Source organism: Chroicocephalus ridibundus, chromosome 5 (assembly GCF_963924245.1).
Source record: "Chroicocephalus ridibundus chromosome 5, bChrRid1.1, whole genome shotgun sequence".
Lineage (NCBI taxonomy): Eukaryota > Metazoa > Chordata > Aves > Charadriiformes > Laridae > Chroicocephalus > Chroicocephalus ridibundus.
In genome coordinates this window covers 54,322,867-54,337,097 of record NC_086288.1, presented here as the reverse complement: position 1 = coordinate 54,337,097, position 14,231 = coordinate 54,322,867, and the positions used below count along the sequence as shown (strand labels likewise).

General features: G+C 37.4%; 1 protein-coding gene across 3 annotated transcripts in view; it reads left to right on the top strand.

Moving 5' to 3' along the window:
- Positions 1-14,231, top strand: part of SORCS2 (sortilin related VPS10 domain containing receptor 2) — a 571,450-nt gene that overhangs the window by 539,102 nt on the left and 18,117 nt on the right. For all 3 annotated transcript variants that reach the window (XM_063335693.1, XM_063335692.1, XM_063335691.1), the window contains exons 20-25: positions 2,915-3,048; positions 4,385-4,508; positions 6,277-6,389; positions 8,047-8,172; positions 11,173-11,272; positions 12,737-12,839. In XM_063335693.1, the coding sequence (XP_063191763.1) occupies positions 2,915-3,048; positions 4,385-4,508; positions 6,277-6,389; positions 8,047-8,172; positions 11,173-11,272; positions 12,737-12,839 (700 nt within the window). The remainder of the gene's footprint in view (positions 1-2,914; positions 3,049-4,384; positions 4,509-6,276; positions 6,390-8,046; positions 8,173-11,172; positions 11,273-12,736; positions 12,840-14,231) is intronic.

Genomic DNA, 14,231 nt, shown 5'->3' with positions numbered 1-14,231 from the left:
AGTCTGACAGTATGAACATGAGTAGGTAACCCAGAATAAGAATAACTGAAGAAGAACTAGGTGTACATTTTCTTTTTCATGAAACCTTCATGTCTATTGTGTGAATAATAAGGGAGCGTTGAAAACTGTGCTGAAATTGTAGCTTCACTAAACAGAAATCTTATAAGTCAACTACATTCCTATTGTATACACTTAAGGGTGCTGTGAAACTTGTTCAAATGCATTATGCAACTGTGTGACTGAGATCAGCAGAATGACTCACAATAATTATTTTTAGCTCTTTACTGTATAGGAATTTAGAAATAACAGTCATCATTCAAGTTCCAAACAACTTCCTCCCTAAAAACTCTGGAAAAGTAACCTGCTTCAGGACCAAAACTATCTCAGAATGATCGATTTTCACTGGGAAAATATAAATTTATAGCACAATCAACACAGTGACACAGATTGCTCCAGACTTCTTTAATTTGCCTCATCAGAAGGAAAATCTCTTTCTAGGAGGAACAGATTTGATGGTATTGCTACATTTTCTGAATTTTCCTTAAGGCACTAGCAACAGGAGGAGCATTTTAACTCTGTATCAGTAAAGAAGCTATTGAAGAAGCCATTTGTTTGAACACTCAACATGTCTTGAATTCATGTAGGTGGTTAAAGAGCTATCGGAGAAAACACAGACTGAAAATAGAGCCTTATATTTGGATGAAGCAGCACACAGGCTGGTTGAAGTGAGGTGGAAAAGAAGGAGGGTGTACTCTTAGAGAAGTTCAATCTGTTTAATCAAAGTGAATTAGAAGTGAATGGGCAATGAATCAGTTAATGAAAGAGAGTAAGAGAAAGGCTTTGAACTGGTATGAATTACCTTTAAATTTGAACTGAGATGAAAGCCCTTTGAATGAGTTAAAAGTTTTTTAAAATGAAACAAAAATGGATGGATTAGTATTCACTGTGTGTAATGAATGTACGTTGGACCATAGAGCACTTTGGTATCCTGGATAGATGGTGCAGCTGAAGTTAAGAAATTCTAGTTATCCCATTTTACTGTTATAAAGCTTTTACTCAATAGCCTTTTCTGTAAATTGGAGAGATATGGATTTCATGGGTGGACTGTTCAGTGGATGAAGAATTGGTTGGATGGGTCGCATCCAGGGAGTAGTGGTCAATGGCTCAATGTCCAGATGGAGACTGGTGACCCTCAAAAGTCTGTACTGGGACCGGTACTGTTCAGTTTCTTCAATGATACAGACAGTGGGATTGAGTGCACCCTCAGCAAGTTTGCCGACAACACCAAGTTGAGTGGTGCAGCTGACACACCTGAGGGACAGGACATCATTCAGAGGGACCTGGACAGGCTTGAGAAGTGTGCCCACGTGAACGTCGTGGGGTTCGACAAGGCCAAGTGCAGGGTCCTGCTCCTGGATCGGGGCAACCCCCAGTATCAGTACAGGATAGGGATGAAGGGAGTAAGAGTGGTCCTGCCAAGAAGGACTTGGGGATACTGGTGGATGAAAAGCTGGACATGAGTTGGCAATGTGCACTCGCAGCCCAGAAAACCAACCGTATCCTGGGCTGCATCAAAAGCAGCATGGCCAGCAGGTTCTGCTCTGGTGAGGCCCCACCTGGAGTACTGCATCCAGCTTTGGAGCCCTCGGCACAGGAAAAACATGGACCCATTGGAGCGGGTCCAGAGGAGGGCCACACAAATGATCAGAGAGATGGAACACACCTCTCCCATGAGGACAGGCTGAGAGAGCTGGGGTTGTTCAGCCTGGAGAAGAGAAGGCTCTGGGGAGACCTTACTGCAGCCTTTTGGTCCTTGAAGCAGTCTTCTAAGAAAGATGGGGACAGACTTTTTAGCACGGCCTCTTGCAACAGGGGCAATGGTTTTAGACTAAAAGAGGGTATGTTGAGGCTAGATATAAGGAAGGAATTTTTTGCAATGAGGGTGGTGAAACCCTGGCCCAGGTTGCCCAGAGAGGTGGTAGATGCCTGGAAACCTTCAAGGTGAGGTTGGATGGGGCTCTGAGCAACCTGATCTAGTTGAAGATGTCCCTGCTCATCGCAGGGGAGGTTGGACTAGATGACCTTTAAAGGTCCCTTCCAACCCAAACTATTCTATGATTCAGACATTCTGAAAACGATATACACGTAAACCTACGGAAGATTTTTTTTCAATAAAGTTATTGTGCTATGAAGCAAAATACAACATCAAGAAGCAGATAAAAATCATGGCAATGATGCATTTCTTTTATACAAATAATAATGTTTACAGCCTTCATAGGCAAAAGTTCAGAAAGGAGAAAACTTATTCTGAAGGCATATTTTGGAGTACAGAGGTTATCTATTTTGAGTTGCAAATAAATGCTCCCCTGATACACGCATCTATTTTAAAATATGCATTAATGAGGTCGTATGTGTGGTGTGAGCCTAACAGCTTATATTTTAACACGAAAATGAGTAGTCAGCGACATTCTTTTTCAATTTTCTGCTTTTTCCCTTAGCGATTTGAGATATTTGTTAGATTTCTATTAATTTGATATTTTATTACATTAAAAAAAAAAGAAAAAAAAAGCTGAGATGCCTTTTCCACTTTTTAGCTGGGATATTTGCTTATGGTTTCTAGAATTGGACATGCACCCAAAAAAAAGTATATCAGAGAGGTGCATTTTGGTAATCCATTGTGTTACGCTAGAATTTTGTTTGTGGTTTATTTGTTTGTTTTTTTTTAATTTGGAGTTTTTTTGTTGAAATGAGGTCCTCCCAATTATGCTCATAGCATTCATCACAGATGTAAAGCATGAGGGGAAGGGAAAAATAAATTCAGGACCTTGTGGTGAGCTGGTGAGAGGCTTTTGGGGGAAGAGATATTAATAAATTGATAGATTCGTGTTTAATGATATTTTTGAACTTTGTTCAGCTCCACTGCAGGCTTTAAATTTAGAAGTGGTTCCAGTTGTTGGGAGAAACCAGGAGGTGAACCTGACAGCCATCATACTGCCTAAGAACCCGAATTTGACAGTCTTCTACTGGTGGATAGGAAACAATCTGCAGGTACATAAATGGTTTTGACTGAGATTATTTTTGACCTCTTTCCAGTAAAGTTTGAGTGACACCTTTTACTGTATAGAAATACTACTATGTTGCATGACTTCTTTTAGACCATCTTTCATTCCAAACAATATCGGGTGGCAAGCAGTATCTAACTTGCCTTGTTTTATCACATACTTTTAAGGTGTTAATTTCACTTTATTGCTTATGTGGAAATGGAAATTTCTCTTCTAGAATTGGTTTGAATTTCTAAACTATTTTCTTGAGGGAGGGGAACAAAATTTTTTTCTATTTCATTACCTGTGGGGAAAAAAACTTGTGGAGGGGGATGCATTTGGGATCATAGCCTTGGTGAATGACAGAACTTTGATTTATGCACTTCCATGTTGATAATGTGACTACTGTAAATTTAAGTGCTGAATATATACAAAAATATATGTATTCATTGTTTAGATAAATATTTTCTGGGAGTCTAAAATAAACTGGCATATCAACAATAACTGGGATATCTAAAAGGATATCAAAATAGTGAAAGCACTAACACAATCTAGTGATATTCACTTTGGGATAGAAATTATAGATAAACATATCCTAGAGCAATAAATATCCAGATATTCCTATTAGGAATATTTCTTGTCTAGCTGGGTTAATTTCTTTTAATTCTTTCAATAACAGACAAATGAAATATTTTCTTTATGAGGGAGACTAAGTATGACAGAGGAATGCTTCAGATAAGCACAATGAACTTGCTTCTTGTAACTGTGCTGTCTACCATAATCCCAGCCTGTATCTTGTCCCTATTATTGACTGTGCCATTGCTAGAAGAGGCACTGCAGATCGATGTAGTCTTGTAGAGGGTTTTGTAGTTCATGCAGTTGTGGTCAGGGAACAGAGTATCTCAGTTTTGCCTTGGAGGTTATGGTGGACTGGTGCGCGTCCATGGATGATGCTCTAAATTCACAGAATTAATCCTGTTGACTTTGACTACACCCCACGTTTTTTGAGGCGAATGTCTTGCTATATATGATCTTGTAGAGATTTGAGAGCCTGAGTCAAAGTCTGTTTGTTTCAGTGAGATCTGAGTGAAAACCTAATACTCTACCAATTATTCTGAAAGAAATGTTTGCCCCATCTGGCAGCTATTCTGTTTATAAAAGTTCCATTTAGGGAAAGAAATATTCTGTATTGAAAATTGTAATTGAGCAATTTGATAAAATATTGATTAATGGAATAATTGATGTGAAACCTTTTTTGCTAACATTTGTAGTGACGGTCTCTTCAGACACTGTTTTTGTGGTTCTTGCTGAAATTCTTTTTCAAATTATCTTTGTTTTTAAAGCCACTCCTTACATTGGAGAGTTTTCTGGTGACAAAGTTTGCTGAGACAGGTGACGTCAGAGTTACAGTGCAGGCTTCCTGTGGGAGCTCCATGCTTCAGGACTCAAAAGTTGTCCACGTTTTTGGTGAGACATTGCTCTTGTTAATTATTTTTGTTTGTTTGTTTCATGTGTACTTGTTTCTTTTGCCTCTTAAACCATCCTGACACAACTGAACCTGTTGTAAAATTATATCTAATGCCGCATTTAATTCTTAAAATTAAAGGGATGAGCTGTCACTAGGTAACTCCATGAAGCTGAACAGTGTCATTGTATGAAGCGCTTTCATCTAAAACATTGTGCTTCCTTTGCTTATTTAAAATGTTACTGTAGTTCCCAAATGCTATATGTAGCAATAGTGTTTAAGTAGTATTTTGGCCTATGACTGGAGAGTTTCTTAGAATTTGTAAATAAAGTAGTTGAAATACCTCTGAAAAAAAAGAAAATTTACTTGTGTATGTACTCTCAGCATTAAAACCAATGTGAAATAATTGCCTTTTATCACAATATGTCGCTGTTCCTTTGATGTTTATCTGAGAGTTTGGATCAAGTAGAGCTCTGCTGTAATTATTGAATAACTCTTCAGATCTTGTTTCTCATTGTGCCCTGGTGTGTTTTTCTGTGTCTAATAATGTGGTGACAAGGTATAAAATACTGTAAAAAATGTAGTGCCGACGAATTATTTACATTTGTATTTGTGTTGTCACATTGTGAGAATTGTGATAAGTGAAAAACCTTCTTTTTAATGCAGAGCTAAAAGCCTTCAGATATCATGACATACACAACATGATACATCTCTCTTGTCTGAAGAAGATTCTGTTATTTTTGCTTTAAGTATACTTACTAATTTAAAATAATGGTAAAAAAGACACTCATGCTAAACGCAGCTTTTATGAACCTTCTCCTTTCCAAAGATAAATTGATTTAACGTTTATGATACCACTTATAAGTGCATCCACTTTTTTAGAAATCTTAGACATATAACCCATCTTGGTGTGACTAGATCAATGACTGGTTTTCAAACACTGCTTCGGCTCTTAGGGTTGGCAAATCCTGATACTAAGAGCAAAAAAAGTACTGGTCGTGGGGGAAATAAAGAAGAAACCTCTGGTAAAGAAAACCACATTAAAATTCTGTCGGAAGCAGTGGGGAGGCATTCCAGAGGTTCTCTTTCTCTGCTTTGGATTAAGTTCCCCAGGTGTTCATCCAAGGAGCCTATATGGAAAAAGGAAAGACTTTGGAGACTGTTTACTGAGGAACAGCCCATTTCTGGTATTTCAGATGTTTTGGGCAATATCCAGAGAAATGTGGGTGTACCTTGTTTTTATTTTTTTGAAGAGGGCGGCAGTTAGCCTTTGGTATATCATTTCTGTTCATATTTTCATAGCTACTTAATGGATTACATAAAATATTCATTTTACATGAAAAACAGGAACACGTAATGGGCAAAACCCACATGTTTATGATTCAGTGAGAATAAAATCCATTGGCACATTCCCATTACAAATAAAAGAAACCAACCACGTCTGAGTGGTGTGTTGTCCTAAGGAAAAATTATTGGGAAGGTTATGACCCCAGAGGATGTATGCAAATCTGCTTTGTGTATGTTTTTCTTCCTGCTTTTTTATCTTTAGGCACAAATTTGATGATGTTGACAAAAATACAGAAAGAAATTGAGTGCCTGACAGGAGCGTACTCTTGCTCTACACAACACAGAGCAGCGGGGTTCCTCGATACTGCATTGCTGCGCAGCAAATAATGCCGAATATGTATTTTCAGCTTTGATTTCTGCAAAACTGTTTTTGCAGCCTGGTTTGTTACTTGTTCAAAAATGCTTGGTTTCTTTTTTTCCTAGATCATTTTCATGTTCTTCCTCTGAAGTTTACTAAGCACCTGGACATATACAACCCTGACATACCAGAGTGGAGGGAAGACATAGGGCGGGTAGTAACACGACTTCTCGCAAAGGTGCTCGTTCGGATTGCTCGTAAAATGTTCCCTCACCAGTCGTAAAGCTTGAAGGTTAAGTTAATGCCTTCTCATTTAGAAAAAAGGAGGCAGTGCAAAATAATAAAGTGAACCTCATGAGCCACATTTTAAACAAGTCTGAGCCTAGTGTGGCTTTTACATGCAGGCTGTAGATGATGATATTGTAACGTAGAAAGTTTAGGTCTAACACAGCCTAATTGGTATTTAATGCTAAATATTGCTCTCTGGGGTTAGGGATAGACGTATTGGTAAATACTGCTGACTCCAAAACAGGAAGAGTAGCTTAAATGTGATATATCTAGAAGTTAAGCAAAGGATGCTGTGTAATATAAAGGACATAGGCTTTGTGTAAAAACAAAACAGAAAGAAAAAATCTACAATGTCAGTTGTGTAACTTTGAAAATTATTTATAATTATGATTCTATAATACCTAGGCAAACAATTCATACAGATGGTTATTTAGATCATATTTGCAAAAGAAATGTGGAGTGGGAGCAGTTGAATCCTGTAGGTTAATTCAAGTACAAAGCCATGCAGCAGTTCTGCGAGATAAGTAAATGCACCTCATAAAAACTGTGAGTTCTAGGGCCGTGCTCTTCAGGTCCGCACGCTGCCAGCAACTGAGTGTGCACGCACTGACTTTTTGTGAGGACAATAGCACTGAGATGCAGGTTGATAATTGTTAGAAAATGCTTGTGTTTGAAATCACTTGACTTTTTGTGGATTTACAGTAGTGCAAATCAGGTTCTGGAATTTTGACTTTATCCTTTTCCCTGCCTTTTTGGTTTTTTTTTTTAAGGTTCATATCAAATGTCAAATTAAAGTAAATTCACACTTTTAATTTAACCCCATTCCGTAACCAGTGTCAGTCAAACAAATATTTTACTTCCTTATAAAATAGCCCTTGTATTTTTATAATTTCTAAATCATTTGCAAAAGAATATGAACAGTTTAATGAAATTTCAGAATCTGTTGGAGAAAGGGTACAGAAAGTACCCAGCGTGTTGTCATTAGAATTGTGTGACTGTATTACACAACACAAAGAGGAATTTGGGGCTAAAAGCAAAATTTGCACAAACTGTTTTGAAAAGGCATACACTTGATGTGGGTGGGGGATGCAGGTGTTAATAACAATTTCAGAAACTGAACCTAGGTGCTCTTAGTCTCACCCTGGAAGACTTCTCTCTGACCATTAAACACAGATGGAAGAGTAGCTTCCCCAAGCTAAGGTTAGCTGTAATAAATAAGCCCTTCTAAGACTACTAAGTGTCTGAATGGCCCACAAAGGATCCTAAATCACTTAGGATTCTTTTTTTTTATGTTACCCTAGAAATGTACAGCCATTGCAGAGTTTTGCTAAAGCTGTATACCACTTCATTTTGCTTCTTTCCATGATGCCACTACATCTCTTTAATGTGATAACAAAGCTTAGCTCTTCCAGTCTTCAAAGAACAGCTCACGTTTCAGTTAAATTATGTTTGGCTTTGTTCATGTTTTAGCTGCTGGTGGAATCCTCTCTAAATATTAAGGATCTGAACACTAAAGACTAAAAGACACGTGTGAAGTTACTTATGTATTTTCTATAAAATATAAAGCATGATGTCCTATAATTTGCCATATGCCTTTGTCTTCACAGGAAACCAATATACCCAAAGAAACACTCATGACAGTCGTGAAACCTGGTCTGCCCACAACTGCTGACTTGCATGTGCTACTACCAGCAAACCAACCAAAAAGGAAGAGAAGTGTAACTAGTGATAAGGTAACCAGAGCAACGTATGTCTGGTTAGGACAGCCTTCATCCTGTTTTGCAATCAGTGGCTGTACTTTCATTGTCTTTTTAATAAATTAAAAGGTTCTCCCTAACACTGATTGTTTATAGAGTACAATGCTGTAGAGCCAGTCTTCTAGTGCCAGCTGCCTAAATTTCTATTTTTATATTATTGCTAAGGGACACTACTTTAGCTATTGATATGTGCGTATAAATTTGTTGATTTAGAATGGAATGGCACAAATCTTGATAAAATGCGTTGTATCAGAATCCATTGTGACTTGAGAAATATCCTAAATTATACCCTCTGCCAATAAACTTAGAAGCCATAACTGGTTAAGTCAACAGGAAAATACTCATGGTGTCACTTGTTTAAAGATTTGTTACATTCTCTTCTGTTACCAGAAAAGAATCTTGAAGGTCTTCATCATGTTTCACTGGAAGGATGTGCTTTGTCATGCTGCTGGTGCCAGTTCTCAAAGTCAGTGTTGTGACGCCATTGCAAGGATTCACCAATGCAGAATGTTTTCTGCACATTTGGAGGAGATGTCCCTGAAATCCTTGACTTAGACATAGTTATGAAATGTCTTCCCTTGAAGAGAACCTATTTGTTCTTAACCTTTTAGATTTGGGATATTATGTGATTTAAGACGGATTGTTAATACAATAATTTCTTGGTCAGGCAGAGAACACCTACTTGGTGGAGTTTTTATTGGTGTTTTACATGGAGTGTTGTGATGCGATGCTATTTATTAAGTCAGTAGTCTAGAATAGGAGTCATTACTGATAAAAGTAGCCAGCAATAACAAAGATCTTAAGTTGGCAGTGTAGTAGTAGGAGCCCTTTGGATAATTCTGAAATGTGATTCCATTCTGACAAAAGCCCTTTTTCTTTCAAATTTGTACATGTAGAAATAAAAGCTGAGTGTGATTTAACCTGTTTTAACCACAGCAATTTCAAAAGTATTTCATTCTAATAATTGACTCTAGAGGAAGACTTGGTCACTTGATTTATGCACATCTGTTACATGTCTAACGTCAGGTGGGATGAGTTCAGTTGAAAGAGTCAGTTAAAGCGCATTTAAACTATAGCCTGGGAAGCAGTGGCTCTGAGGGAGATTTGGGGCTCTATCTAGACAAGCTACTGCATGAAAATTCCCAATGAGTTGCTTTGGCAAAAAGGGCAAGTCAGACCCCTAGATGTGTAAGAGGTTAAGAGTTTGAATACTGTCATTATTTTTGCATTCTTATACCACAGTGCAGGAGCCATTGCGTACACATGTTCAAGCATTATCACTGGAAAGAATCTAGAAAAAGAGGATAGAAAATCCAAATGCTGGTGTAAGAACTTTAATTTTGAGAGTCTAGAGAGAAGCTCCAAACACTGGATTTGTTTTTTAAACAGTTGGGAGAGGTGGCAGCACTGTGGTCAATAAATATCTTGGGGCAGAAAAAAAACAAGCATGAGGACTGAAACAACCATCAATCTAACAGTGAAATAAATAAGCCAGAACTGTTGGTTGGATTCACATGAGATTCAGATTTTAGACATGTGGTAGTGTAGTTCATATAGGCTTTGGTGGGAACCTGGAGTGGAGGGAGGAATAACCAACAAGTGTTACTTACTTAAGCAACAACCAGAGCAAATGTTGAATTCTTCAAACGCCTGCCAGGAAAATATGATGTATCCAAAGTTATGGGGCTTGGTAATTTCATTTACTGGCTGAAAGTCAGATTAGCCTCAAGTAGTGGTCCCTCTTGTGTTGTATACCATAAACATGTGAGTGAACCTCGACTGAGACTAAGTAACTCTATTTCAGTGGTGCCAGCAACACTTTAAAGGCTACTAATCAATATAGTTGTCATACCCATTCTATTTTCAGACTTTGGGCACAAAAAATAAATACTTAGGAGCTATCTGGAGTAATTGTCTTGTAAAACAACCAAGGCCATGCTCCAATCACCCTTATGTTGAGTCATTCCCCCCCCCCCCCAAATAAATGTAATAAAGTCAGTGGAATGGCTTCAGAAGTTAGATATTCCAGATGAGTGAGGATATTTGAATTTGAACTTTTGTGTAGTCTCTGTCCGTAACACGAGAGAGATTACATGGATTTCTATTTGTTATACTGCAAAGGCTTGCCAAAGATGAACACTGTAATTGATAATATCATAAAAGGAGTTGCTCGTGAAGGTTTCATGGATATAAAGCATATTTCTAATTTGGCATCCTGTGGAAAGACGTATCCTAAATTGTAAGGCATAGAGTATAAAACTAGCTTTGGTCTTTTAGAAAATTACCCATGTTGAAGACACAAGCAAGTAGAAGGGAAAATTTAGACAATTTGTCATTTGGGGTTAGAATACGATGGTATATTTAATGGTTCTGCTCCATAAAAATGTGAGAGACCATATTTTACTATGCTCTATCCGCTGGAGAAAAATAGGAGAAATCTTGATTTTTTCCACATGGATGGACGTATATATTTCTACAGAGTATTGTTAAATGCATAAATGGAATCCATCCCATTATAGGTAAGGAGGTGAGGTAAATTTATGACATGCAGTTCATTATCAAATAGCAGTTACTTTTCATAGCAAGAAATCTAAAGTGACATTGCAGGTTTTGTTCCGATAGGTTAGAAAAATTGACTGTTTTTAATATGGATTACGCATTGTGTGAGTTATGACCCAGGTAAACCCAATAGTGCATGCAAATGACATGTTGGTTGTTACATACTAGGTAAAGGGTTTGGTAAGCAAAAAGAAAGACTTGGCTATAAAGTTTGGACATTTTCAGCTTTTTACGGCTTGTGGAGTTTTGCATGATTTTTAAATATGGATTTTCTTTAAAATTTCAGCTCGTCGTTGACAAATGCTTTCTGAGTTTCTCAGCGTTTAATGAACCAGAGGTTTTCCTTTTTAGAGCATTGAGTCTCTCAAAGTGGAACAGAGTGCAAGACATCTGACATTCTCTCTGTTGTATTTTCAGAGAATAGCAGCTATAAAGCAGGCCTTGAATGCACACAACATCAGTTTCTTTCTGAGGGGAGGATACTGGGTCTTAGTGACTTTAGCTGACTCCAGTTCAGGTAAGTATATGAACAAAGCTCCCAACAGACCAACCTTTGGATGCTTGTCTGAGTTCTGATAAGTTAAGGAGAAAATCTTTGTATCAATATATGTGTATGTATACACACATATATATTTACTTGGTTATATAGATACATAAATATATCTGAGTGTATGTATGTAAATATATATATCCATACACACATATGTATATATGAATATATTTTTAATTGGTACTTGTTAACAATCACCATGAAGTAAATATTTCTTACATAATTCCGTTTAGTCATACCTCATTATTTGTATCAACAGCTTCTTGCTTTTTCTGTGTAACTGTGACATTAACTAAATACCTATATTATACAGAACAGTGCCCTGAAGGAAGAGCCAACCAGGCTTCAAAAATACCATCTGTTGAAGCACTTTGGTTGCACTGGCTGCCGAGAAAGCAGAGCTGCTTTACTTCAGCCAGATATAACTCCAGGGGTCTGGGACCTTGCGTCTCTGCCTTGTATATCTGATCTCCAAATCAACAGACGTGAAGCTTGCTGTAGGGTTTCCACATTTGCTGTAGGGTTTCCACATTGCTAATCCTGTCCTGAGATAAATTACATGGTTTTTCTGTGTTTAAAACAAATGGAAACAGGTTTTTTGCAAGCGTTTCCTGCATCTCTGGATTCACTGTGTACCTGGAAACTGGTTGAAGAGAGTATATGTGTATACGTGTGTGTGTATTTTGAACAGCGATACATTAAAATGATGTTTTAACCAGAAAGTTCAGCGTTGACTTAAACCTTGTACTAGAACATCCTGTAATTTTTATTTGTGTATCATATCCCATAATATACCCTTCTTTCTTATTTCAATGTGTTGTGGGAGAACAACTTAGCTGACCACAATCAATTAATGTAAATATTGGTGTGATATTTTATCTGTCATCTCTCTGCGGAAGACAAAGCTCTTTTACCTAGTCTCTGATGTAGAATCGTGCTACAGTTTTGCTGTGGTACCTCATCTGGTTTAAAGGTCTAACATGCACTAGCCAGCACAAAAGGCTGGGATTGAAAGAAGCCCATGTTCATTCCAGCCTTTTCCAATGTTTGACCTTGACGAGTTCATTTGTTGTTCAGAGCCTTAGTTTCTCTCTCTGTGAAACTAATACAGCCCTGCTTTTGCAACGCGTGTACTTAGAGTATGTGATCGTTTCCTATGTTAACTTTAGATTCACAGAAGAAAAACGTTGAGCGCGTAAATAAATCTTCAGGGTTTTGCTTTTTGTGTTTGTTTTTTTTTTAATTGGTCCTCTGTCCTTCAGTCACAAGTCACCAATTAATTTTGTGGTGTTGCCTTTTTGAAGAGGCTACAGATAGAGTGAAGAGGTTACACAAATAACGAAAAGTGACAATTAGATAGAAAAGAAAGCCCAAGAATGTGACAGATCTGAAATAGGACATGCTAAGCTGTTCTTTTATTTCATATTTCAGACTCTCAGAGGATTGGAGGAGGCAGTGGCTACTGGGCTATTGTGGTTCTCTTTGTTATCTGTCTAGTCGCAGTTGGGGCTTTCATCCTCTACAAGTTCAAAAGGCAAGTAAACCTTCATCAACAACATACACATTTTAAGAATTAAGTTTATCCACAGATCAGCAAAACAGAGTTTGTATTTTGAAAAGGAGATTTCTTGAAGAATTGCAAGAAATCCACTGCTTTGAAAATCATGTTTTTCTGAACTTTTCAGACATCAAGGTAATGCACTGATGTTTGCTTTGACTTGCTGTGTTCCAAGATAAATAGCAGCAGTATGGGACCTATGGAGAGTTTGTTCAGCTTGTGTAAATAATATCATCAAGAAAGAGAGCTGAGATAAAATATGATTCCTGATTAATTCCAACCTCATTACTCCTAGCAGTTATGAATAAACTAAAGCTATCTGGGACAATGAGTGTGTCTGCAATGCTGATTTGCTTAAAAAAAGAAGTTTTATCAAAACGTGTAGCTCTCTGGAGTTTCTCTGCACACGTTACATTTTAATGGCTGGGGCAATGCCACGTAGAATGAGTGATGGAAATAGATTAGTGTTAATATGACACTAGAGTGTCAAATAATTCTAGAAGTGGCCCTTATGCGAGACATATTCTCAAAATTGACAAGGGATGCCATGCCAACCTTTGACAGTCCAATGTATCTTCAGTCCACAATTGATTTTAATCAGAGCTACTAGGTGCTGTGCGATTTAAAGATTTGTTCTTGTTCATGAGTCTGTGTTATCATTGGCTATGCTCTTGGTATTTTTCTGTCTCTGGGGCATTTAGAAGCTATTGGGTTTGAGCATACTGGAAACAAGCCTTCATCATCATCAAATCCTAATGTCATTACTCGGTGAGGATTCCTATTGATTTGTCTCATTTTTTAAACATTGATTTTTATTGGAAACATACATCAGTTTATAGAAATGGATGCGGAACTGAGTTTGTGATAGCAGTAGGCGTAGATAGCATTTAAGCAAGAGTTTGTTTAGATAAAGGGTTTTTAAGTCAATAGAGAAACCCCCTTTTTTCCAAGAATCTTTTCTTTTTCTCACTGCAGCACCTAGGTTTCTTAGAGCTCATAGTGGCTGATTGCTCTAAATAACAAAGCACAGAATGCTGTATCAGACTGTCTACAACTGAATAAAAATCCATTTTGCTATTTTAGGTGCCTGCAGCAAGGAAAAGCATAAAAATGGTTGATGTGATGTAATTATATTATTTCAGTAGCAATACATGGAGGATTTGCTGTTTCTAGTGTGGAATCATAAAAATTGTTTGTGATATCTTTTGAAAGCTGTATGATTTATATCTTTTATTAGGTCTTAAATGAGAGCAATTAAATAACAGACACAATTACTGCATAGCAAAAGAAGTATAAAATATTCAAGAAAGGAAGAAAAAAATTATTTTCCTTGAGTTCTTTCTACAATGTCCAATGAACCATTGCTTT